This window comes from Ochlerotatus camptorhynchus, unplaced genomic scaffold, assembly GCF_037179485.1.
Source record: "Ochlerotatus camptorhynchus isolate MF236.1 unplaced genomic scaffold, CSIRO-AGI_Acam_v1.1 ptg000201l, whole genome shotgun sequence".
Classification (NCBI taxonomy): domain Eukaryota; kingdom Metazoa; phylum Arthropoda; class Insecta; order Diptera; family Culicidae; genus Ochlerotatus; species Ochlerotatus camptorhynchus.
In genome coordinates, this window is record NW_027040691.1 from 930,313 (window position 1) to 957,548 (window position 27,236).

Here is a 27,236-nt window from a genome sequence, read left to right on the forward strand (position 1 = left end):
CTAAAAAAAAATCTGAAGTTTAAAAAAAATTCTCCGCGATGTTGTTCTGATGTTCTTTGTACAAAGTTTGTGAAGCTTTTGCAAAGTTAATTAAATTCCTATGGAATTTTCTCAACTTTGAGAAATTTTACAGAAAATTAACGTAGGTACCTGAACTTCGACGATGTTTCTTGAAGATCGATGGAGTTCTTTGAAGCTCTACAACGTTCCCTGAACTTTCTAAAATCAAATGATGTCATCAACGTCAATAGCTGAAAATCAACCGGAACTTTGTAACATTGATCGATTCTCTTTATCGCTCAAAATCGCTTCTTATTGTCGTGTTTATCGTACTATAAAATCACAAAAAAACAACAAGATGCCACATTCTCTCATGGATTGTCATCGCATAGCACAAACAAAAGTAATCAGAATTCGATTTCATATAGAATACTGTGTTTATTTCAATGTAACTATTCATCTGCCCGGTCATCATCAATGAAAATTCTACAAGAATGGTAGTAGGTAATTGCTTTACAAACGATTTTCTTCCATTTATTCATCATGACATCGCGCCACTTATGATATACGATACGCTTAAATCTACAACACATTCATCATCATCTGCTGGCCAGCTTCCAGATTGTGGCCGACCGACCGCCCGGCGACGTTTACATAAATTAAACTACTATCTCATCCAGAAGGGTGCGGAAGAGGGTTCCACCGATCGTTGTTCGAAATGAGCAGAATAAAAATTAAATTACAGTCAATTTAAGCCTCCTGTTATTATTTAGCTATTAAGTACTCATTATATACACATTTAATACAGATTTCCTATCGTTACATACATCGGTTTGTCTCACTATCTGCTTCCTATCTCGGCGCCAACGGGAAATGTTTACTGAGAACAATGATAAAATAAAATCTCTCGCTTATATTTGAATTGAAAATTAAACAAATATGCCTACATAGCTAGAAAACAATCACTGGTACAAATTGCAGCTCCTGGAACGGTTTTTAAACAAATGCTATTTCTCTTTCTCTCTCTCTGCTGTCTGATTTCCTTAATTGAACGATTTAAGATCTACAACGGCGCACACAGCCATCCACGGGGACACGCACTCCGGCAATCAATCATCATCATCATCGAGCCCGTAGGAGTACTGAAGTGTGTACACATGGAGCTCCCTTGGGTAAGTAGGTAGTGGTAGTCTATTTGGCACAGCTTACAGCGACGACAACAAATCCGGAGTGGCTCTCCCTCACGCATTGTGCTGCATGTTTTCCTCGTCGCTCGGGCAGTCGTCCATATCGATGAACTCATCCTCGTCGTCTTCCGTCGGACAGCTTCCGCCGGACGCCGGACTCGAGGTCGAACGGTTCTGATCGCTGGACTCGCCCGATTTGCCCTCCTCCTGCTGCATGCGCTTGTGCTTGGTGCGCCGGTTCTGGAACCAGACTTTGACCTGGGAAAAAAGATATGAAGGGAAAAAAAGTTCGTTAGATTCGGGCAAGGATTCTAAGGGGAAGTAAAGCTGATGAGGGAAACCCAATATTTGTATAACAAAGTGGTGACAATGTCGTCGCAGCAGCCCTCCCGATTTTTTCGCCGCCCTATGATTGGCATGATTTATCATTCTGTGCGTGCGAGGAAAACTTTGAAGGGGGAAGAACGTGATGAAATTCGGCAATTGTCGGTCCCCTTGCACTCGGTTCGCCAGGAAATTACACGCGGTAAAAATCACAATCGGATCCGGCCATCTTGATCGTTTATCATCGCCATAATTTTTATGAATTTGATTTCGTCATCACCCATAAGGGAGAACGATAACGATCATGCTCAGAAAAATTGTAAAGCAGTCAGTAGGACGACGACGGTTCGTTTGATCTTTATCATCCCCCACCCAAATGGAGGTCGTGGAAATCGTGTTCTGATGGCGAAGAAACACTTATTGTGGGACACAGAACCGTAGAGACCGACGGAGAACAAGCTGAAGTGGCGACGGCAAGCCGCCATTTGTCGTAATCATGTCACACGAGTGTCAGCGCGCTTGTCGTACCGTCACACTTGAAAGCGCTAGATAAAAACCGAAAAGCGAGCGTGACAGTAGTGGTGTCATAATTCGCTCTGCCTCCCCCTTCTAATGGCCATTGCTTGGGGGGACAAGAGGTTGGAGGCGAAGAATAATTACTAGAGTGAGCGGTTGGAATCGAGGTTAGGTGTTCCTTGTTCCAAGTGGTTGCCGATTTGACGACGTGTGTAATTGGACCCGGGAAAGTGGAGTAGCTCCGGTTCGGGAATAATGGCAATAAGTAAAATGCTTGATTTTACTAGAGAAGATCACCTATGGATCGATTCCTTCACCTCCGCTTATATCTTAAAAAACTCAAAAACACATTCATTTCTTTATATGTCGGCGCTTGTTTGTGCAGCAGGGGTTGGAAAACTAATACAACATCCCAACAAACAATTTTAGCTGCCGATCAGCTTATACAAGCAAAAATTAGCTGCACAAGGCAAATTTTGGCTGTATAAGCTTAGCTGCAGCTAAAATTGTTAGTTGGGATGCTCATGACTATTGGTGCACTACATAGTCCAAGGGAAGATCCTCATGCAGGATATTTGGAGGTCCGGCACTGATTGAGACGAGCCTATCGGAGAAGTATTTACTTCAAGAGCAGTGGTATAGATGGAGTCAGTTGTTGCACGGGAGCTGTAGAAGTTCCAAGATGTTTTTTCAGTGGAGCTAGCAGCGAGGCGCTGGATGACATGCAAATCCATGTTTTTGTCGACGCCAGTGATACAGCATATTCATGCGTCGCCTATCTTCGCATAGTAGATGTGGGTACTCCGCGGTGTGCATTGGTTGCTTCAAAAACACATATTTAAGCCTCCCTATAAAACAGCGTTTACTGTGGGTGGATTCCGCAACTGTTTTAGCCTGGTTGAAATCCGATGGTCGTCGCTACCATCGCTTCGCTGTATGTATTCAGAATAGGAGAGATTCTCAGCTTGACAAACGTTGACGAGTGGCGGAAAGTTCGATCGAGCCAGAACGTTGCTGACGTGTCGACCAAATGGGGTACTGGTCCAGAGTTCAGTAAAGATAGTCGATGGTATAGGGGACCTTAATTTCTGTGGAAACCCGAAGAAGCCTTGCCGACAGAGGGGAAAATATCGACAACAACGGAGGATTTGCGCGCATCCTACCTGCATCATCATGCGGTAGTGGAACATTTGATCGATGTCAACCGATTTTCGAAGTGGGAACTGGACTGTGCAATTCACCTGTCTCACTGTCAGAGCAGTACATCGGAATGTTGCCTACAGTATTACGAAGCAGTCCTGCGTGATGGCCATTCGCCGATTTATCGCCCGTCGTCGTGACATTCACGAACGCAAGGACGAGCTGCTGATTCAATCCTCCTTTGGCACCGCACATGGGTGGTCCATGGAAACGAATGGTGAGATCTGTCAAGGTAGCTATGGCAGTGATTTCGGATCTCCCGCATCACCCCAGTGAAGTTCTGCAGAAGGGGAAGCACTTACACGCAACTACTTCCTCTTGTATGGCACGAAAGGTGTACAACAGTCAACTTGACCACTATCGGATGTAGTTGGAGCTCTAAGAGATAGCTGGAAGCTGGCACAACACCTGCCGAATAGCTTCTGACAGCGATGGGTACGGGAATACCTACCAGATTTGCCTAGACGGACGAAGTAGTATCAACCAGTCAAGCCTTCGCAACCAGGAGATGTCGTCTTAGTGGTTGATGTGACTAAGCGGAATGGATGGGTCAAATGCAGAGTCGTCGAAGTATCGGAGGCAAAGGATGGTCAAGTTCGTAGTGCTACAGTTCGTACGGTTCACGGGTTCATTAAGTGGTCTGCACTGAAGCGTAGTTTTTGAAGACACTTCTGGTGGAAATTAAGAAGCTCCGGAACTACACGGGAGGGGGAATTTTACGAAATCCGCTGGGCATTCGACAGTCATCGAGAACGTGCTCCTCAAACCGTCTGTCTGATATCTAGCGCAGAACGGAACGGGGATGATGTGTCAAGAAACGTCATGTGGAGCAGAATTGAAGTGAACGTGTTTATTAGACTGATGCAAAATTTGAAATTTTCGCTCCACAGTGCTCAAACGGTTCCAAATTGGGCCCTGATTAGCCTCCCAAAACTTGAACTCATTTAATGAGAAACTGACTTGGTACAAACCATTTGAGCAATAATAGCAAAGCGTTTCCACTCAGGTTTTCGCAAAAACATCTTTGCTTACAAGATTAATTACGATTTACACTGAAACATTTGCGATAACCCGTAAAATGAGCGATTTAATAGGTGTATGACGAAGAAAAGCTGAGATAAGACGGACTAGTGCGGAGCCCTATGTAATGTCTGAAATTTAGAGATCTATAAGCCCCATAAATCTTGAGATTTCTGTTTTTGAAACTGAGATTTTTTTAACTTAATTATTGAGTTTTTTAGCCAACGGGCTAGTTTATCTCAAGGTGAAATTGCGAACTGTGATATGAATGAGGACTCTTTAAACAAACCTTTGCTTCTAACAACTTTACGGATTTCCAGTTTGTTTAAATTTTCCGCAAATTGTCAACGATTAAGGATCTTATTTAGCGGAATTTTGATTACAACATGATCTCAAAAACATTTGAATAAATGATTTCATAAACAACGCTGGTTTAATAGCTCTTATTATTAAAAATACTGACTGCTGAAGTTCATAGAAACTCCCTAAAGTTCGTAGGGTTCATTGAAGTTTGTATTGCCTGAATTTCATGGGACTTCCCCGAAGTTCAAAGGACTTTTTTTTTAAGATCTTAGAACTTCCCTGAAGTTCGGAGTTTTTTTTTTGGAATTCATGGGAATTTCTTAAATATCGTATAAGTACCAAGAAGTTCGTAGAAATTCTCAGAAGTTCGTAACACTTCCTTCAAGTTCGAAGAACTTTCTCGAAGATCTGAGGACTTTCCTGAAGTTTGAAGGACTTAACTGAATATATGAGGACCCTAAATTTAGAAGAGCTTCCCTGAAGTTCATAAGGCTTTAAATATCGAAGGGTTTTCCAAAAGTTTGTGGGTCTTTCCTGAATTTCTTGGAAATCCCCTGAAGTTTGGAGAGCTGCCAAGAATTTCGTAGGACTACCTGTAGTTCAATCGACTTCTCGGAAGTTCTAGGAACTTTTTTGAGCTTTGAGAACTATGCCAAGTTCAGAGGACTTCCCACGAGTATTGAAGATTTCTCTGAAGCTCGGGAAAATATCCATAAGGGTCATAGGATCAGGGCTGAAAAAATCATTAAAATTCATCAAAGTTCACTATGGATGAAAAATTCATTTCATAGTGAATACTGGTGATTTTTTCATGATTTTTTCAACCCTGCATAGGATTATCCTTAAGTTTTTAGCAAAGCCTAAATGTCGTACAAGTGACATTAAATCTGTAGAAAATTTTGGTAAATTCGTAGTTATTCCCCAAAGATTAAAGGACTTCCCTGAAGTTCGTAAGACTTCTCTGAAATTTGTAGAACTTCTCTGAAGGTTCGGAGACATTTCCTGACCGTCGTAGGTCATCACAGTAGTTCACAGGATTTTCCTGAAACTTGTAAGACTTTCCCGAATTTTGTAGAACTTGCATGAAGTTCGAAGGCCTTATCTGAAGTTTTAAGAAATAGAACTTTTTTTATTGAACATGTTGAACAGCAACTTCTAAGTAGTTACGTGTCGGCACTGCTCATACATGCAATTGATTCGAGAAAAAAAAATAAATTAAAAATAAATACAAAATATATTTACTAAATTCTCAGGGTAAATTTTGATCATCAATGTTTAATTCTGTGAAAGATTTAGCTTGAACAAAATGGTTAGTTTTAACCTGATTATAAAAAGAAACTTTTACATGCATAAAATTTAAAACCTATTTAGGGGAATTTACGTATTCTCGTCAATCTAAGCAGCGTCTGCACTTCTACTAGCATTTTCTCAGCGTCACGCACATATATGATGTGTCTGTTTGTTTACATTCATCTGCTGCTTGCTTCTCTATCCATTCCAATCGACAGAATTTTTAAAAACGTTTTGAAAGCGTTTTTACAACGCTCCAAACTTCTCAGGTGAGTGTGACTATTGTCGGCAGCCTCTTTTTCTTCGGCAACCTTCCCATTAGAACTGCGTGTTAACCAGCTGTTCTATTATCGGCAACTCGAAATCAACCCCATTTTGTAGTGCGTATGCTTTATTTGAAGAAAAATGTAGCATTACTGGATTGCTCGATCGTTCAAATATAATCAGATTGAAGCTGAAAGGCTAAACAATCGTTTGGACACATTCAGGGAAGTGCGTTGATGGGAAAACATAGTGAAATTAACGTTTAAATTTTGGTTGCCGAAAACAGTCAATGGGTGCCGAAGCCAACATTTACCCTATATCATACAAACAAGATTATTTTCCTGGTGGACTTATGGAATTCCTGGTTTTTTCCCGGTTTTTCCTGGTGAAAATAAATTCCCGACTTTTGCCGGTTTTCCTGGTTTTCCTGGTTTTCCTGGTTCACTTGCCACCCTGTAAGAAGTTCCAAGAAACTCAGGGAATTTTCGAAGCTTCATCAAAGTACCAAGACCTTTATTTAAATTTCTGACACATAATAGATCTGGATCTGGGCATCAGGAAAATGTGAGATCATTTTTAGGAAGTTTCATGGCAAAAAAAATATGCAGGAACTTCAGCGACGATCAGATTATGTTCAAGAAAATCGCGAGATCTTTTAAGATGTTCAGAAATCTAAACCTTCAGAGAAGTATAAAGATTTTTTGGAAGTTTCATTATATTTTGGGAAGTTCCCGGAACTTTGTAGATGATTAGAGATCTTCATATCAGTTTAATTTATTTAACGAAAATTGCAGGATATTTCAAGGAATTCAAAGGAATTATGGGATATTTCAATAATTTCATGTATTTTGCGATGCTTCAGAAACAATGCAAGGCTTTCAGACAAATTTATGAATATGATTAAAATTTCCGGAAGAGTAGAACAATTAATGAACTTCAGGAAAGTTTCAAAACCTCGGGGAAGTTCAAATAACACTAGGATTTTTAAACGAATTGACTACTTTCGTGGATGTTCAAAATCATTTCAGAGAACCACACCGCTACCTGATTGCATGTGCTAGTCCTAGATCCTAATTCATGCATGTAGCTTCAGAATAAGTGAATCGTGAAGCTCTTGAATCTTTTTTATCTCTTTTACCAAAGACATCATATCAAGAAGACTGACAACTTTGCCAGAATCCAAACAACAGATATAATAGCGCTGCGCTTGAGTGAAGGTGAAAGCAACGCATAGAAAAATGAGCAAATAGACAAACCTTTCTTCTGAGGATGTAATCTTTGCTATCGAATTCGTTCGAAGCATTTACCTTTGAGCGGCAGATGGGGTCTCCCTTAGCTCAGTCGGTAAAGGCGTAGCTACAAAGCATGACCATGCTGGAGGTGGTTGGGTTCGATTCCCGGTCCGGTCTAGGAATTTTTCGGGTTGGAAAATGGACTTCCCTGATTAGACTTGCCACACAATTATACCAATGCACAAATGGTACAGGCATCGAAAGCTCTCAATTAATAACTGTGGAAGTGCATCTAGAACACTCAGTTGAGAGCACGCAATAAGCTAATATGCGATATGCAATAAGCCTGAAATACGAAGGCAGATGACGCGATTGTACCTGTCTCATAGCGTTCGTATGAGAAAATGGAAGAGTTGCCAGTCTTCTTGATTTGTTGTCTTCGCTTTTACGCATGGTCCGGACCTCCCGAAAGACCGGGTTGTGGCCAGCAAAGTTCGCATGCTGGTCCCAGATCCAAATTCATTAATGTAGCATCAACATAAGTGATTTAACAAATACGGAGCTCTACACACTTAGATTTTTTCACCGAGATGGGCACCACCGAGCAGCTTGGCATTTTATTTTGCTGGATCTCAGTGAAAAACTTGCCGAGATTCAGCTAACAAACGGGAATTTTGCCGAAATCTCAGCTAACAAACATATTTTTTACTGAATTTCCAGCAAAATAAAATGCCGAGCTGCTCGGTGGTGCCCATCTCGGCAAAAAAAAACTAAGTGTGTATGATCTTTTCTACGAATTGGCCCTCTTTACGGATGTTCCATGGCTACCAGAGTGCACATACTGGTTTCAAATCCAAATTCGTTCATGCACCATAATAACAAGATGATTAAAAAAAATCTAAATCCTTTTTTAATAATTTTCCACATTTACGGATGTTCCGGGTCTTCCAGAGGGATGCTTTGCTGTCCCTTGGGTCCACATTTTTGTCCCAAATCCAAATTTATTCGTATATCACAATGTTCAAATGGAAAATAAAACAAACATTTCATAGATAGCAACGCTTGGGCCGGTTGCTATCGCGCTACTATATTTGTCAACCCGCTGTTCACCGAGAGACAGATTGTTATTTCACGCACTTGAATAGCAACCCCCAGTGCGGTTACAGCGTTATGGTGGAGGTTGCTAAAATAGCTTTAGCAACCCAATGGTGCGGATGCTCTAAAGATTAACATTTTGCCTATGGGATTTTTCAGTGGAGTTAAAGGATAAGAAACGGTCCGCTATGTTTCACGAAATTGGACATGTGCTTATGGGGGTTTCCTATATTTAGGAGTGAACAGTTGCAGAGTCGTCGACTACGCGAATGGTTTCACCAATACAAAAACAAAGCTATCTTATAAAGTTCGTAGGCCATGATTAGGAACAAGCATCAAAATTACGTCCCTTATGTTCGGTCCATAGTTATAAAGCGCTAAAAGCGTTAAAGCTTTTATGTTAGTAGTAAGAGTGAAAAGTGTGATATTGATTTACTATTCTAGCATATGACAAGTCCTTTCAATTCATGAAATTATCAGGTTTTATGATGACCACAGCTCTGTAGATTTTCGTTGGTGCAATAGTGCGGCAAGATCATGGCGGCAAGAAATCGAAAATCAAGTAAACTTAACTAAACTTTTTCTTTGAAAAAGGGCAATAAATGCTCAAAATGTGTCCCAAAAAGGAGCAATTAATTGACAGATTACAATTTTTCGGCAGATGTGGATTGTGTATTATTGCTGAATTAATGAGTTATTTGCTTGATAGGCCGAAGTGAAAGGCTAGGCTGACATTAAATCCCGTAACCCTAATTAAATTTTCAATTGCAGTTATGAATAAGGATTGAAAAATATTCCCTTGAATTTAAAGAAAATTCCCAGAGATTCCTTGAGTGATGATGATCAGCTGTTCCTTCATTTTGAGAATCGATTACACTGACCCCACAATCATGGATCAGTCAGTCTAGCGTGTTAATCAAATGGAAGTGATCCATAATTGTGGGGTCAGTGTATCATGATGCGAATTATGTGCATTTTGAAGATTAAACAATAAATCTGTTTTGGATTTCTTGTGATGTCAGTTTGGATTTGAGTGCACTGAAGCTCGCACTGAAGATAACCATAATCAGCTAGTTAAACTGTTTGTTTGACAACCCCCTGCTTCGTCACTGTATTTCAGAGTAAGTAAAGGATAGCTACAGAACGGATTGCCCTGCTAGTAGCTGGCAACACCCACAATTTAAAACCATAACAATCCGATTAAGTGCCACGAACGGTGACGATCAGGCTGACAGTGGGTGGAGGGATTTCGTCTGTACCCAATCCCAAGGGGTAATTCAACACCAAAACCAAATGCCCCGATAATTACCTGCGTTTCGGAGAGGTTGAGATTCTGGGCCAACTGCTTGCGCTCCGCACCGACCACGTAATGGTTGTTCTCGAAGGCGTGTTCCAGTTTCAGCAGTTGCGAGGGCGAGAATGCCGTCCGGACGCGTTTCGATTTGCGGAACGGGATAAGGTAGTCTGAAAACACACACAAATGGAAAAAAAGGGTATAAGATTTCGGTTAGTGAAGTGACGATGTTGTGCGATGGTTGTCAACGGCAGGTGTTGGATTGCCGGGAGATCGGCTGAGGACCGAAAGTGCAATTAAGGTTGCGAATTACCCTCCGATTTGGAAAATCAAGCTAAAGAGGCAAACTGAAAATCGAGAAAAACATCGGTGAAAACGATGTAATCGATGGTTAACAGCAGCATTTGAAGCCACGTTTTCCGCGCGCTTTGCTTCCTTCCACATTCTGCTAAAGGTACCCGTAATTAAATAATTATATATCATTACGGCAAATATATTACAGCTCTATACGGCACAACGACGAAATGGCAGCGAGGTGGTGTGCTAGTGTGCTAGCGAGCACAGTTTTCCGCCAAGCCGAGTTTGTGGTGGGCAGGGTTGCCAAATTGAAATCTGAGGTTTTGCTCAGAAAAAGCTTTGCTTTTTTCTAAATCTGTGATGCTGGCTGTATTAATAAATATATAATCACTTCCAATAAATATGTTCTTAGAAAAGTGATTGAGAGATGTTTCTTATTGCACTATGCTTCAATGGCATAGTAAAAGAGAATGCGTCTGACAGTTCTCATTTTCCCTTTTTATACCAAGGCATATTCAATAGAAGGTAGATCAAAGAGGGTGATACGAAAATAGCACTGAAGCGAGTACAAAAGTTGTGTTTTTAACCAAAAAAGTTTTCTTTTAGAATTATCAACCTTAATTAAAAGCTTAAACTCATGATTTAAAAACAAAAAATCAATAATCTGTATTAAACTTAAATTTATATAAGAATGAAGAATTTGTTTAAATACAGATACATTTTTAGATTAATCGGCAACCCTGGTGATGTGAGTGATGTAAGTGCATGCCCCTACTATGCAGCCGGACAAGTGTGTAGTCAAGTCAAGTCGATTGGATGTCGGGGCATAAAACAAGCGAAAGCTCCTTATTAATGGTAATAATATAACGATATACGGCGCTGATGACGACGACTATGGCGACCCTGCCTCCCTCGGTACCAACGCCACCCAAAAGGGTTGCATGCGTAAATGATTTTTTAATGGAAGTTCATTTTCTAGATAATTTACAACTTTCATGAATCGTTCGCTCAATCAAATCCACCCGTCGTCTTCGTCATCGTCTTCGACGGTGGTAGCGTTCGGGGCGATAGCGTTGAAGTGTGAACACGCTAGTACCACTGCAGCAGCAGCTCTTCGGTTAGTAATAGTAGTCGTGTGTAGTAGTAGTAGTAGAACGATCCAATTAAAAGGCAATCAACACATCTCCTCGCTTGATGGCAGGGTTTAGGGCTTTTCTGGCCAAAGCCGGATCAACCAAGACTCCGGTTGACCTTTACGCCCATTTCCGTTGTGTTACGGTACGCGAAACCCGTATAGTCTCTTTCGTAGACCCAGGCAAAGTTCACACTAATTACGTTTTAATTAAGTCGATAGGAATTAGCACGTTTACTCCAACTTGCTATATATATATATTTATGTATAGAGGAGACTTGGGAGTAATCGAGCATTGCAAAAAAGCGCGGTGGAGCCATGTGAAAATGGCAACAGTTAATTCAATTAAAATAATCATATCATCTGCGGGCGCGCTGATGAATCGCTTGGCGCGGCTCGGCGTTTTTCCTCTTGTTTGCCGATTTCAGTTTTTGTATTGTGTTTACGTTGATGGGTCTGTTATTTTCTGCCAATTTTCCTATCATTTCCTGCCCCATGGGGTCCGTATAGAGGAGAGGTGATGGCGGTTCGACCGTGCACGGTTGTCGATGGTGTGGCGTGATTGCCAGAGGCGTGCACTAGGAGAGGGTTACTCACGGGGAATAATAACACACCTTTGATTCAGAAGGGAGGTTCGTGGTAGAGCTGAAATTCGATGGTGATAATGAACAGCGGTGCCGGCTTGACTTGGACGTGTTCCAGACGTCTGGAAATGATGTCTTTATTAAGGAGAATTCTTATTGTGCTGATGTATTTAGTTAGCAATATCTGAATACAACTTTACAAGACAAATTATCAACATTGAAGAAATTTCAAGTCACTGGGACTTAAATGTATTTTCAAGAGTTTTGGAATTTGAGAACAGCGTGCAGGAAGGATCAATTTAGAGCCTGAAATTTAAACTTAAGAAAAACGTTTCTTCTACAAAGTTGTTCCTAACAGATAAGCCCTCATTGTCGTGTTAATTAATACTAGGGTGGTTCTTATTATCATTGAAATAAAAATTGCTTTTTATTTGCAGAAATAAAGGCATACATTCTTCCTCAAAGTTGTAGCTCAGCAACCTTGTTTAATTTTTTTGAGTCTCTTTAATTGACTGATTTAGAGTCATTTACTTAGAGTCTAAAACAACAGTTTTTTTTCACCCGACCGGCGGATGGAAGATTTGCTTACAACTATGAGTGATTCATCATCGCAGGATTTTAGTGGAGATAGCATGAACGGAGGATGAGATATACCGAGCTGCTGCAGTCCAACTTAAGGAAATTGGAGACCAAAGTGTTGAGTTCGTTAAATGAATTATACAAAATAAAAAAGTAGACTCAAACCCCGAACGTTGCGATTAGCAGACCTGTGATTTCTCCATGCTTCGGAATATGGATAAGCTAAAAGCGTATAAAAAGCGCTCATTTCCTCTCGTACTCTATTTCGTATGCTTTTTCTTTTTTTTTTTTGTTTATTAATTTATTTGATAAGGCTCAACCGAATTAACTTTACAGAGCCGAGGATTCTTGGTCACTATACAATACATCTTAAATATATAGTCAAAAGGAACAACACAATAAACACTTTATCTTCCGCTATCCAAAAAGCCTCCTCCATCAGAACTGGAGCCGCTTCCAGTAGTTTTATTGTATGGCAAATTGTTGTACGCCAACGAGGGTCAGAGCGCGTCCATTGCAGCAATGGACGCAAAACGTGGTCAGCACTCACACACTCATCACGAAACGGTTGCTTTCCAAAGTCGACGATGCATCGACCGAAAGAACTGCTGATGAAGAACAATGAGGAGGACCACACAATGGTTGCTGCCGAGAAAACAGACGATCGCGTAGCACACATCGAGAGTGGTCTGCTTTTGTCGACAGCCGAGTGAACACTGTATGCTTTTTCTACTGAACGGGAATTGGAAAGAATCGAGGCAAGTGTGTGCGTCGTTCTACAATGTTATAAATAAATAGCATACTGGTATAGTCGAATGCGTAGACAGAGCACGAAATAAAAAATCTTTGCATCGTCTGCAAAGTCAACTTATATCATTCCCTGCGGTATTCGCTGTGGAGGATGATAGGAAATGCAACTAACATTCAATACAATAAATTTTTGGTTTGCGTGTTTGCTCTATTTTTTATATGGAAAATTTCTCAGCACAGCTGTCTAGAGATAATTTTTAGATATTTTGCCGATCAATAGTTATTGGCTTTTTTAAAAGTAAATAGGGTAGAGAATAACTTCGGCCTAATCGCCCATTTTAGGCCTATCGAGAAGAAAACTTCAAATAAATCCATGATTTCAGAGTAAACAAGTCAATTATGCGTTTTATGCGTTATGCGTCAATAAGAAGCGCTCCGACCGAATCAATTTTTATCGTCATCCTAAAGGCCGAAGTGAATTCATTGGCGTTTTAATGGCGTTTCAATGCGTTAGGCCGAGTTTAGAATCCGTAGGCCAAGTTTGGCGTCAAGAAGCAGTGTTAGACTTTTGACAATATCTCAACGATTGGTTTCTCTTTATCAAATCTTACGGTACGTTCGGAAAGGTAAATAAATTTGGAAGCCATCAGTAACAATAACATTGCGTTTGGTGCTAAACTGCGTTAGATTAAGAAAGAGTAAGTGCGGGTTGTGCTTAATAGGCCGAAAATGGGGTAATTAACCCTACGTCGTTCTTAAAAATTTGTACCTCTAATTGGGGCAAACATAACATTTGACATATATATGTTTTTAAATTCTATAAAATCAATTTTACTTTGTGCATTTTTAAACATATAATTGAATATACCTTCATAATAAAAAGATATACAGAAAATGTTTTTGTAACAACTTTTTTATAGATGACTTTCATGAGAAATTTTAGTTTAAAGAAGGTGTTAAAAAAACTATGGTTAACCCTACTTCAATTCTGAAAAGTTGCTCTAAACTGAGTAAACGTTCTAGAGATAGAAAATATTTCTTCAGCAAACGATGAGATCGAAGTAGGTCACGCTGAAGAAGTGACGTGTTTGAATTTTGCTACCGTGTTTAACAAATTGTGAAGTTTTTTGCGAACAGGTGTTTTTGCGTATTGCAATGTTTGAATCTGAGAGTGGAACAGTTAGAGCTGATCGGAACGGGGATCGTGAGCCAACATCTGGAGGTTCATCGACGATGCTGCAATGACGGTGTGTTTATTCCGATGCACTTCTTCACGAGGCCAGAGCAAAGGGAAACTGGTTTTGTTATTATCAGGATCAAGGAGCTCCATTTGTGAGAACAATTGATCTTAAGAATCACGTAGAAGTGGGCTAGTTACAAATCATTCGGGTGAGATCCTTCCTTTTTATTTCATTTGTTTTCATTATAATTCTATTAGTATTCATAAAAACTTTACCAAATTATGTCTCAGGGTTTAAATTGAGGAGCTCGGCTAGCTTGGTGGCTGCCGCTTTTGCTTACTGAGTAGAAGATCGTGGGTTTACTCCCAAGCTCCTCCAAAATAAAACAATTCCGCCTGCTTAAACGAATCTTGACCCAACGCCGGGAGTCGGTGAGTCGCTGGCCTCTCGTTAAGTAGTACCCCAACAATATCCTTGCTTTCCCCGTAACGGAGAAGATGGGGCTGACCGGCAATGGCTACTGTCGTGCTTTTCCTGTTCTGAATTCTGACTGGAAAGCAGGGTTACTTCCACTCACTTCGCTATAAAAAATTGTTTTTCGGAATTATGAAATCATTAGATATTATAATGATAGTTAGTAGTTGTAAGTCACAAGATAAGGTTGTAAAGTACGTGTTTGACACATAAAACCTGTCATTATTGCTTTCAGTGCGTCACAATCAGCGAATTTATGACTCGTGAGCGTTCACTCAGAGTGAGGTTTTAGCTTTTAGAACGATTCTGAGACTAAACTTATTCGAATTTCTGGATATAAAAAACTAATAGGGTTAAAGGATGTGAAGGAAGACATTCCGCGTAACTACCATAAACCGGACTAGTTCATAATGATCTTCGTCAAGCTTCGTCTACAATTTGGGCTTCTACATCAACACATGTCAGGCAGCCTTCAGGTTCAATTGGCTAAACTTAGTGAGTTGGTTCTATTTTGTAAATTTTTATCTTTTCAAACCAGTAACGTTGGGAGATCACCTTCTTGTGGTGCGTTACTAGTATAAGATCTACCAGCGAACCCTAGTCGTGACAACTTCAAACTAGGGAATAAGGATTTTCCAGTAATTAAAGGATCACCTTTTAGTCCTTGTTACTTTTTATGACTTGAAAATAGTAACAAGACTCGGGTAGTGACCACCATTTTTATATTGTATATTTCAAATCAAAAATATTATTCATGTTCACAGATTTCACATAATCCGTTTCCCTTTGTCCTTCTCCTTTTCCTTTCTCTCTTCTCTATTCAGAAAGCGAGTAATGGCGCTATAGCCATAAGTCATAAAAGGCTAGGACAAGAGTTAGTGCTCATGTCCCAACCGTCAAAAGAAAATGGAGCATCACTTAACCTTTCTAGCTTTGATGCTTCCAATGACCAACCAATCATATAATTACCAAAATCGGAACGTACGGTACGAGATGTCCACGTTTCATCCAAGTATTGGATTCTGAAGCATCGTGTTTAAATCTTCGATTTGAACAGGCCGGATGTTTTGTGAATCATCTTACCCCTTAAATGCTGCACAGTAGGCCTGGCCGTTTTGATATGTGTGACGCATCTTCGATGTGAAACATATATCAAATAGACAAGAAAACTTATGGAGGTATATCCATAGAGGTAACTCTAAGACCACTGGGTCCCGAAGAAAATCATTATTATTTTTGGCTCACTCAGTACCAGAACAACGGTCCCAAGCAGTCCCAAGCTATTTCACTCACACCTGCATGTTCTGCATGAATCCACACACCCCTGATGTTATCTGTCAAACTTTCATAGCGAATCAAAACAAACATAGTGTAGTAATAGAATTTCAACTAGAATAGGGTACGTTAATCGTTTGCTTGGGACCAATAGGCTACTAAAGTGGTGAGCCAATTTAAAATCGTTAGTTTCGTATTGATTGTTGGTATATCCATCATTTTCCAGGATGCTTTCAAACACTGGCTGTTTTGGTGTTAGAGTAGATTAGATTAGAGAAAACATTTCTTCAGCAAAGTTGCTTATAATTAACCGAAGGAAATTGATTTAGAATCGGCCATCAGGTGTCACTACTGTTGTTTGTCATAGATGACAGTGCAGTGTAAAATATGTCTGGTACCTCATTCACATTGCACATTCTGCTTAAAAAATGCTTTCTATACCACGCTCCTAACAGGATTTCCAGTCGTTTTAATGAAAAAGTAAGAGGTTGTACCAACAATCAATACGAAACTAACGATTTTAAATTGGCTCACCACTTTAGTAGCCTATTGGTCCCAAGCAAACGATTAACGTACCCTATTCTAGTTGAAATTCTATTACTACACTATGTTTGTTTTGATTCGCTATGAAAGTTTGACAGATAACATCAGGGGTGTGTGGATTCATGCAGAACATGCAGGGGTGAGTGAAATAGCTTGGGACTGCTTGGGACCGTTGTTCTGGTACTGAGTGAGCCAAAAATAATAATGATTTTCTTCGGGACCCAGTGGTCTTAGAGTTACCTCTATGGTTGTACCCAAGACACGACCGTAGATTTGACGTAGGATTGCGTGCACGGTATCAATATTCGGCGACTGTGTTAGGGAAACCACTTTTCCACATCACGAAAACGCCTCGTTTCCAATCGCGAGATATTCGCGATCAATCACATAGGGGAAATGGCTCTAATGTTGGCCTATGGATCTAAGATTGGGCCCATCGCTAAAAATCTGCTATTTATTAATTTTATCTAAATGAACGCGTCATTGGGACGGTACTAATGGATATTTTGGTCACGATTAAAAATTATAGTCGATTGCTGAATTTATGTATGGGCCCAAATTAGGGACATTTAGGCCGAAATTAAATGCATTTCCCCTACATTCGAGATTTGTTTGCTTTTTTTCTTGTGTCTTGGAGCAAACCTTACCTTAATTCGAAATGTTTCTGGTTATAATGAGATAGAGAGAAGGATTAGTATTTTCCATTTAATTCCACTACTTTATTTGCTTATCCTTGACAGATACGCGTATTTCGTCTACAATGTGCAGACTTCTTCTGGTTAATTGACAATACTGTTACGCATTTGACCACAAACGTTTGGTTGGTGGGTACATTATCAACTAGCTTTGGGGGTGATGTGGCTGGCAACAAGACGAGTGAACGTTCAATCAAAATTAACTCTTAAATAACAATAATTTATGGTGGTCTTGAAAAGGACTGTTTTGTCGTGATGGTTGAGTAATGCTGAGCTATTAGGGTAAACAACACGGATGAGGCTGTCGAGCTCGTCGCCCTCGTTCCAAACAACATAGAATGAGGGCATCGGCGCGCTTGGCATAGATGGCCCACAGCGACTCACGAAGAGCTACTGAATCCGGTCAGTAGCGGTGCGACTTCTTCCTCCTTCTTCGGTGAATTGAGGGCAGCCTGGATAGCTGCTTGCGAGAAGCCTTTCGTTGTGTACTGAAGCACCGTAACGTGGGTGGATCACCTTTTCGTGGTAAGTTACGGGATGTAAGATCTACCACCGATTCCTAGTCCCGACTACTAGGGGAACAGGATTTTTCAGTAATCCAAGGAACACATCTTAGTCCTTGTTACTTTTTATGCCTTGTTGGTAGTGACAAGACTCGGCTTTGCCCACCGAGGATGATCTTGCAACAAGGAAAAATGAGTTAGTTAGTCTTCATCTATGTGGTTCCTAATCTTTTATTCGTTGTGCTCTAGTTTGAAGTGGTTAAGACTAGTGCATGGTCATTATTGGTGTCATTCCTTAATTTTGTTGCTAAGGAATCAAATTTGGACTGACAAAGGGGCGCACCTTTGGAGGGTATTCCAACACTCCGAAGGGTATAAATAGCGGAACCTTTCAATTAGAGTCGGATCCTTGCGATAAATGCAAGAATGACAACTGTAAAAAAATTGAATACTTCATCATTTCTCAATAGTGATGGAGTAATACGACATGCACTAAACTAAGAACACGGTATATACTACAATAAATCAAATTACTGGTCGCAGTGGTGTTAGGTCCCGAACAGAGGAAAAAAAAATCACCGTACGGCGAGACCGAATGGAATTCGATTTTGAAATCTGTGTTAGGGAAAGCGCTTTTTTCAGGCAATCGGTGATAATTTTGATCACCATTGCAACAGTTGGACATTTGTGTAATTTTCAATAGTGACCTATTGAAAATTGATAAAGTGTTCATTTTAGCGCGGTCGATTTTCGTTTTTTTGAAATTGCACCCACAATATGTTACCGAAAGACGTAATCCTATGTCAAAATATAAGATGAGATTTGCATTATTTAACATGTTAATGATCTAGATCTCCAAAATCTCATGGAATCATGAATTCATATAAAATCAACGAATCTCATCGTAAAAAATGAGTCTCAATATTGTTTTGGTATGTCGCAAAAAGCATATATCAATACAATAGGCCTGAGCAAGACAAACACAGTAATAACAGTTCTTCAAATCTTACTGCAGTTAGATCTTGAAGTTAGCCAAGCAACATTTTGTGGAAGACAAAGCTGTGTTACCAAAATAGTCATCATTCTCCAAAATGTCCTGGAGAATTTTTACAGGTTAATCGAAATCTTGTTCGATTTTCACTCAGAATTTTTGAGCATTTGTACTTCACTAAGACATAAAATTATCAATTGTGTTTAAAAATAACATTGTTAGATTATTCAGATCATCTCCGATATCTGATCTTGAAGTTCTGCACTGAACTGGTATACCATGATTGGATTTAATGATAGAATCAGTAAACCTTCGTGAAGCCCCATAATATCGTTGGGTTGGTTTATTAGCTCATTGGTTTATTAGGATATCCAAAGTTTCTAGAGTTTAGACGCTTATTTTTTTTTTAAATTTTAGTGACTTTAACACTTGCGGATCATTTGTGCTTTATTCGAGTGTGATTTGAACTCATGACTTTGGTTAGCACAAAGTTAAAAAATTACATAGTTAAAGATGCTAATTTCAAATAACAGACTAAAGTGGTAATTTGTATACGATAGATGAAAGTATAGAGTTGTTAGTTCCGTTAGAGTACGGCAGTGTGAAAATTGTATATAGAGAGTAGAAAGCGAGCAAGGACAACTTTGAGAAAGGTACGAATCGGGTTGATCATCTCTCTTTACCAAACTCTCCCGTTAAAGAGGGATGGTGAGGGGTATTCCCCCGCCACCACCGGCAAAAAGCGATGATCATCGCTGTTGGTACCGGGCGCGAACGGATTGCGAGTGAGAGAAAAGAATAGAGTATTTGTATTTTTTAGGATTCTTTGACCTTTGAAAGTTCTAAACAGATGTAGATACAAGAGAATTATGGTGTATGTGATATAAAGTTGATTGACTCCAAGTAACATTGCAAGTTTAAATGTTTAAAGGATTTTTCAAGACCAAATTATGGCCTACAAGACTATGATAAAACCAAAATTATTACTTGGGATGAGATGTGATTTTTCCCGGTAAAACCGAATTCCCGGTTTTCCGGTATGATGGACACCCTGGAATTGAGCTCAATGCAAAAACAGTTCGTTGCAGCGGTGAGTCTCCTTCCACCCTACCACAGGTAATCCACTCTGCTGCGAGGAAGTTGTTCTGCACGACGGCAGAGAGAGGGGAAAATGCCACGTCCAGCGATCCACTCACTACGCTGTCCGATGCGAAAATGAGGAAAATGAGTAGAGGAAGCAAGCAGAACGATGCGCAACCAAGTGGTTCTCGGTTATGACGACTGGGTTATAGAAATCGTTTTTTCATGAATACAGTGATTAAAGTATCACTTTTTATTGGCAAGTATTTTATGGAAATTGCGAGAAGTATTCATCACAAATATCACAAATAGTGATTTTAGTTACCATGTTGAAGAAATAAGTGACCAAATAGTGACTTTCATGTGAAGCCTGAGATAGCTTTGAGTACAATTTCATGAAAACTCTGTATTGAACTCAAAGTAAATTTTAATGAAATTTAACTAGAATTTCTGAGGATACTTAACTTCGCTGTGTTTGCTTTGTGCTTTTGCCAGCTATTGCCGCTCTGATGTAGGTAGTTGGTTGGAGAAAACGGATCCGGAGTATAAGTACTTGGAAATTTTGGAGAATACTTAAGGGGTTGAGGGGATGTTAAAAGGAGGATAACAATAAAATCTGAGAATAACTCCAGGTTATCTTAAATGGAATTCGAAAAATAATGGCCGCACAAATTATGAGGAGAAATGTAAGGAATTTTTGTGGAGAAATGCAAATTAATTTTTAGAAGACTTTCAATGTGAGTAGAATTTCAAGGGAACGAGTGAGATTCAAACGGAAATCTGAAATGAGTTCAATGAAAATTCAGATTATCTTTCCAAAGGGTTTATTACTGAGGAGAACTTCAAAAAAAATAAAAAGAAAATTGAATTCGGAAGATAGTTTCATCGAAATGCTGAGGAGAACTCCAAGTGAATTTTCACGATAAATCTTCGATGAATATGGAATAATAGTCTTCTACTTGAAATCTTCCAAAATTTTCCAGGAGTTAACAAAACTTCTTTAAAGCTCTTTTGTAGTTTTAAAACTAGCCTGATACTCACAATACTTCTCATCATATGTATAAACTTCCCTGCACTTTTTCAGACTTCCCAAAGTTTGCTTAATTTTTCTAACGATCATGGATCTTCTCTTAAGTTTTAACAATTCGCTGAGGTTCTCGCAACTTCTTTAAAATTTATGCATTTTGTAATGTGAACGGAACTGCTCTGAGGTTCTCTGCTCTGTACTGAAGTTTTCAAAACTTCTCTACAATTTTTGAAGTTCTCATGAAGCTTGTTGTAATGCCCTGAATTTAATTGGAGTATCCTAAAAATGGTTAAGCTTCCGCGAGCTTCTGAACTTATGTGAAGACCTCAATAGTTTTCCTCCCATTTATGAAGTCCTGAACTTCTTAAAATTTTCCGCTAATTTGTTTTTTTGAAACTAATGGAACTGAACTCCTCCCCCTATCAGTGCTGTAAATTCTCAAAATCAACTGAACATTTTTGATGAAAATGAGAAAAGCAACTATCCGCTATTAAAGGGGACCTCCTTTGAATGGGTGATATCAGTTGCTTAGTTATTTGACAAAGGCATGGACCATTCTCATTTGAGAAATGCTTGATATCATTCCATTGAGTACACACACATACATACACATAAACGGAGCTCTGGTCGACATTCCGGCGAAAAAGCTAATCCAACCCGACACCAACCTAACTTCTACCAAACCCCAACCCGATGTTCACCCGACATTGACACGACCTAAACCCAAAATTGACCCGAAAACAACACGGCATTGGGTAGACATCGACCTTAAATTTGCCTTACATTGATCCGACATCGTGTCGAGTTGTCTGTTTGGGACCATTTTGCTAGGTTTCTTCCATACTTCACTGTCGTATATCATATGATAGTTAGTGACTCAATTGACAGTGACGATAAGCTTCGAATGAGAAAAGGGCTCCTCAAATTATGGTCATGTGAGAATTCGTTTTCACAGAATTGATTGAATGGTTGTATTGGTTCATCTTCAATCGAATGATATGAAAATTAACAGTATTGCCCTCTATTTTTGGAGCTTAATAAACATCTTTTTACTAAAGTTACATAAGTTCTCAGATCTTTCTTAAAGTTCTATAGACTTATATAAAGTTCTTGGAATGTTTCTGAAGATCTCTGCACTTCTGGTAAATAAGTAGCTCCTGCATTTTTCTGGGTATCGATTATAGTTCTACGGCTTTCACTGTAGTTCTCAAGATTTTTCTGAAGATCATGAAACTGCCCTTAAATTATCGACACTAATTGATAACTTCATCAATTATCTGATGATTGTCTGCGTATCATGGAACTTTCTGAGTTTCTCTAAAGTCACGCCAATAAACCTTTAAACTGCTCCAAAACTCTGAAATAAAGTAACGGGAACTGCCCTTAGGATCTCTGAATTACCTCTCTAGTTCTAGCTCTTCTGAGGTACCTAGAGCTTCTTTAAAGTTTCCACACTTTTCCTCGAATTCTATATATTTCTGAAGTTCTCTTACCGGTGAAGTTCTCTAAAATTCTAGGAACTTGTTTAAAGTTCCAGCATTTTTCCAGAAGCTAATGGAACCGCTTTGATGTTCATAAAGCTCCCAGAAAGTTGCCCATATTTTCAGAATGTAAACTTCCCTTATGTTCCCGCAGTTTGCTGCTATTTTCAATATCTTGAACTTGTGCATGGAATACGATCTTAGACTCACTAAAATTATGAAAGTGTTAAACTTCAACATTTAATGAATTTTATTGTAAAGCTGTTTCTTAACAACTGACTGTCATGTATAAAAAATAGCTTTCTTATTATAAACATGGAAATTATCCGTTAAAGTTTTGGAGAGCATGAAAAACTCAGGGAATTCTATTTAGCCAAATGAGTATATCGAGAAAGACGATTAAACGTCAAATAACTCTATAGAAGAACAACACCTTCGAATTGTTCGAGAATTAGAACAACATGTAGGCATCGATTGGACTATCAGATCCTACACACTGCAAGAAGAATAATCTATCTTGAAATAAATTCACGTTTAAAAAAGTTTGAAATAGTGACTTAGTGACTTGGTCTTTAAAAAAGAGACTTTTTAGTGACTGGCTTGAAAACAGTGACCAAGTCACTTAAAAGTGACAGTGCAACAGATTTGTAGAGTTATTTCCTATCGATTGGTGTATTTAGATTTCAATTTCATTGAAAAATGACAAAGTTATGGGCGTTCAAATCCTAACACCTTTTTATGACAGTCGCTATTTTGGATTTTCGATTCACCCCCTGCACCTTCTCATAAGACGTAGTCTACGCTGAAAATTTAAAATATTAGTGATTCCATCCTCACCAATTATAGAGTTCTGGTTTGTTCGCAGCTCTTCTTATCAGGCTTGACACGCTGAATGTTTTTTACAATGTGTTTTGATGGGATTTTTGAAGAGCAAAACATTTATTGGTCGTAAAAAAGTGACTTGAATGATTTTAAGAAATAGTGACTTTAGTTTGGGTGCAAAAAGGGACTTTTAAGTGACTGACTTCAAAATAGTAACGTAGCCACTAACAAGTGACCTGCTACCAGCCCTGTAGGTGAGAAAATGTACCATATGAATAGTTGTAGAACTTTTTAACACTTCAAACACAATGCCTCCGGTAAAATGTGTAACGGAAAACTTGCTATGTTTGTAAAATCATTACTCAGCTATTTATTAACGAACGTCAAATCTTTTGCTGCTATTTGAAACTTTATACTTTAAAGATTCATCCGGTTTCAATAAATCTGAAATCCATTGATAAATTGCTGAGTAATGATTTTTCAAACCTTGCCATATTTTCGTTACACATTTTACCGGAGGCAACGTGTTCGGAGTGTTAACAGAGCAATATGGAAAAGGCTAGAAATCAACGAAAAAAGAGTTTGGTTTTCCAAAAATGGTTTGTGCCAAGTCAGTTGCTTAACAAATGAGTTCAAATTCTAGGACGCTAATCAGGACCCGATTTGGAACCACTTGAGCACAGTGGAGCGTAACTATCTAATAAACATGTTAACACTTTATACTTAACACTTGAACTCATTTGGTAAGAAATTGACTTGGCACAAACCATTTTTGGAAAACCAAACTATTTTTTCAGTGACTTCTAGCCTTTTTCCATATTGCTCTGTTAACACTCCGAACACGATGCCGCCGGTAAAACGTGTAACGGCAATTTGGCAATGTTTGAAAAATTATTGCTCAGCAATTTATGAATAGATTTTGAATTTATTGATACTGAATAAATCTTGAAAGTATAAAGTTTCAAATAACAGCAATAGATTTGAAATTCATCAATAAATGGCTGAGTTATGATTTTTCAAACATAGCAAGTTTTCCGTTACACATATCACCGGAGGTATCGTGTTCGGAGTGTTAACAAAAAATTCAAGTGATTTAAAATACTTCAAAAAATTGAGCTAGTGTAATTTTAAACTCGTTGCTCTAAATATACCTTTGTACAAGAATCGTTCAAACATTCTTGACCAAATTATACCAGAATCGCCCCCTTCCTACGCACGTCCATGGTATAAAACGGCAATAAAAATAAAAAACAACATCAGCTTCGAATTGCAATCGCTTACGAGTGGTGGGGGTTGGTGGGTGGAAAACGAAGGCGAAAAAGTTTACTTCATTTAGATAATTCAATTCAATTATGTTTCACCACCACTCTATGAATGCTTGAGTGCCAGTACGTGTGTTTGTGTGTCTGCGTGCTCGTTTGTGTTTATAGCTCCACAATGGAGCCGACGACGGGCGAGGGGATACCGTTGGAGCCATCAGGTTGGTTATTTGGCAGTAGCAAGTTGCGTACAAGTAGATATGCTTTTGAATGTGTTCAGCAGCGTTGGTGATTAAAATTCCGTAAGCAGCTTACCAGGCGTGTGAAATTGGTTGGCCATAAAATGGATTTGCTTCTGCTTCTAGGTTTTTTTTTTAGTCGTTCCGTTTGTAGGCATTGAACTCTGAGTGATGCATGTGAGCGTTTGATCGGTTCCCTGCTGATTGGTGCGCGGCTTTTCTGGGCTGCTAGGAGAACGCTAATTATGCACACTGTCAACCGTGGAAGTGGAGTGCGATCGCACTTGTGGGCGGTTGTTTGGAATAGAGAGAAACGCCGACGCCGTCGCCGTTGCCGTCGCCACGCCGACAACAACCAGAGTAAGTGTCTGAGTGTGTAAGATGCCGCCACGCGCTCAGCCGACTCGATGATCGCATGTTTGTGTTGTTGTTATTGTGAATACAAAACATGTCAGGTTAATTACGACCGAATGAGCCACGCAGAACCTAGGCTGGAAAACCGTAGGTACTAGGCAGCTCTAAAATGATTGATTTCGCTATGGTCTGTTTGCTTTTGCGCACGGTCCGACCCGGCTACATGATGGTGATGGAGCAGACATTAGAGATACAATTAAAAACGCATAAAATGAGCCGACTGACTGACCAGCAGCTCAACGACGTCGTCGTCGTCGGCGGCGTTCGTCAATATGGTAATACCTTCGGCCGGCGGTGGTGGTGGTGGATGTGTGAGCTGAGGATGGCTCGATTGTGTTTGCATGCGTGCAAACAACGTACCTTTTTGCATGTAACACATAATCAACGTCACTATTGGCAATCGGCATGTCTATGGCTCTGGTGAGCTGTGATTAATGGGTAATTAGTGAGAGTTTTGTTTGGAAATTAATCTGAGAAAATCTAAATTGCCTTTGATTTTGGACATCTACCAAAGGGAAAGCTCGCCTGCCTGGGTTGAAGCTCAGCGAGCTTTTTTGTCGTCGATAGCTGCGGTACACGGGGTCAGACATTCTTGAATCCAAGTAACGCTTGCAGAGTCAGCTAATTAACTCCAAAGCACCGTCTTCTTTGCTTACCATGCCGACGCTAATTTCTGTCACCCCAGAAAGCTAGCCTTCTGCGCAACTTCGCCGTCGTTGTCTCGACGTGACGATCTTCACCTTGGAAAGTTAATTAAAAGTGCGCGCAGTGAAACCCCTTGCCCGTAATCACCTCTCTGCCTTCTTTCAACAGATGAAGATCGGCTGCCTCTCAATGCGCCCTGCTTATAGTGTGTAATAAAAGCCCATTTATCGCTAATTTATCACTTGCACACACACTGCTGCCGATCGAGCGATCGATCGCTTGCTCGGTGGATGATTAACACCCATGCGAAGAAGCGCTACCGACGACGGCCGGCCGGGGTCTCTTCTGGGACACGAACGAATTTATACGCGTTTTTAACGAGTCTACCAAGCGATAATTTATGCAGCCCTCCCCCCACCCATCCCTTGATCCTTTTTTTTCCGAGAACACGTGTGATTCGAATGATGAAGGGCAGAAGAGAATCCTAGATGAAGAATTCAGAAAAAAAGGGGAGGGGGTTTGGGGGTGGAGGTGCGATTTCCGCTCACCGAGGTCCTCCTCGCTGCGAAGTTGCGAGTTGCTAATGCGCAAGAATTTTAAGTACGTAATTAGGCTCGAAACAACGTAATTGCATCACGTCGTCGCCAAATTGGAGAGTCGATGAACCTCTGCTGGCAGAAGAAGAAGAATAAGAAGAAGCCATGCTCCTTTGTGTTGCTCTCCGGGCTCCGTAGCCCATCATCTCGTCGGTTTCAGCTGCCCGGCCCGGGTTATGATCGCGTGATGGGCAGTGCTTTAGCCAAGTACCAAGCCACCAAGACCGTCGTCCATCATAAGCTTGTTAGTAAATTATCACATCGCGCAAAAAGTAAACTCATAAACATTAGGACATAATGGAGGCAAGCGTAGAAAATCGTGAAGATGTGATTATACCTTGGTACCCCCGGTTTTTGTTTTCGTTTCGCTCTGCCCTGTTGTTCTCCGCGCGCAGCATCCTTCCTTCTCGGAGTCAGCCGAGTCTGCCGAAAGAATGTGCAGCGAAAATTCGCATTCGTAGCCGAGGGGTGTGCAAATTACTCGGGATCTCAAAAACCCCCGCGGTAGTTATTACCACCATCACCACCACCATTGGGCCAAATCGGGCTTTTCTCACATTCTTGCGTCCGGCTCTCTCAAATTCGTTTCGTTCAATTCGTTTGCCCACCAGAGCTCCACAGGGCTCAGCAGATTTAACAATTCATAACATATTTGACTGCAGCATAAATTATATGATTTAGTATTTTAATTTAGGAGATTTTACACGAAATGACGAGCCCTAACAAGGGGGCGAACGAGCCGATGAAAAGGGCCCTCGAGAACGAAACAAATAGCAATGAGAGAGAGAGCAGCCGGATAAAAGTGGAAGACAAGACAAGACAGAGGGAGCGAGAGGCTGTGTGCCGGACAAGACGATGGCGGACGGTGGTAGAACGAAATATTTAAAACAACTCAAAATCACCTTGTGGCGATGATATAAATTAATAAGATTTTATATATGGTT

At 40.0% G+C, this 27,236-nt stretch overlaps 1 protein-coding gene across 1 annotated transcript in view; it reads right to left on the minus strand.

Moving 5' to 3' along the window:
• Nucleotides 1-413: 413 nt before the first annotated feature.
• LOC135702837 (homeotic protein empty spiracles-like) overlaps nt 414-27,236 on the minus strand; it is a 44,938-nt gene continuing 18,115 nt past the window's right edge. Inside the window, exons 2-3 of the mRNA XM_065223877.1 lie at nt 9,741-9,895; nt 414-1,445 (exon numbers count right to left, since the gene is read on the minus strand). Coding sequence (XP_065079949.1) covers nt 1,242-1,445; nt 9,741-9,895 — 359 coding nt within the window. The 3' untranslated portion in view covers nt 414-1,241. The remainder of the gene's footprint in view (nt 1,446-9,740; nt 9,896-27,236) is intronic.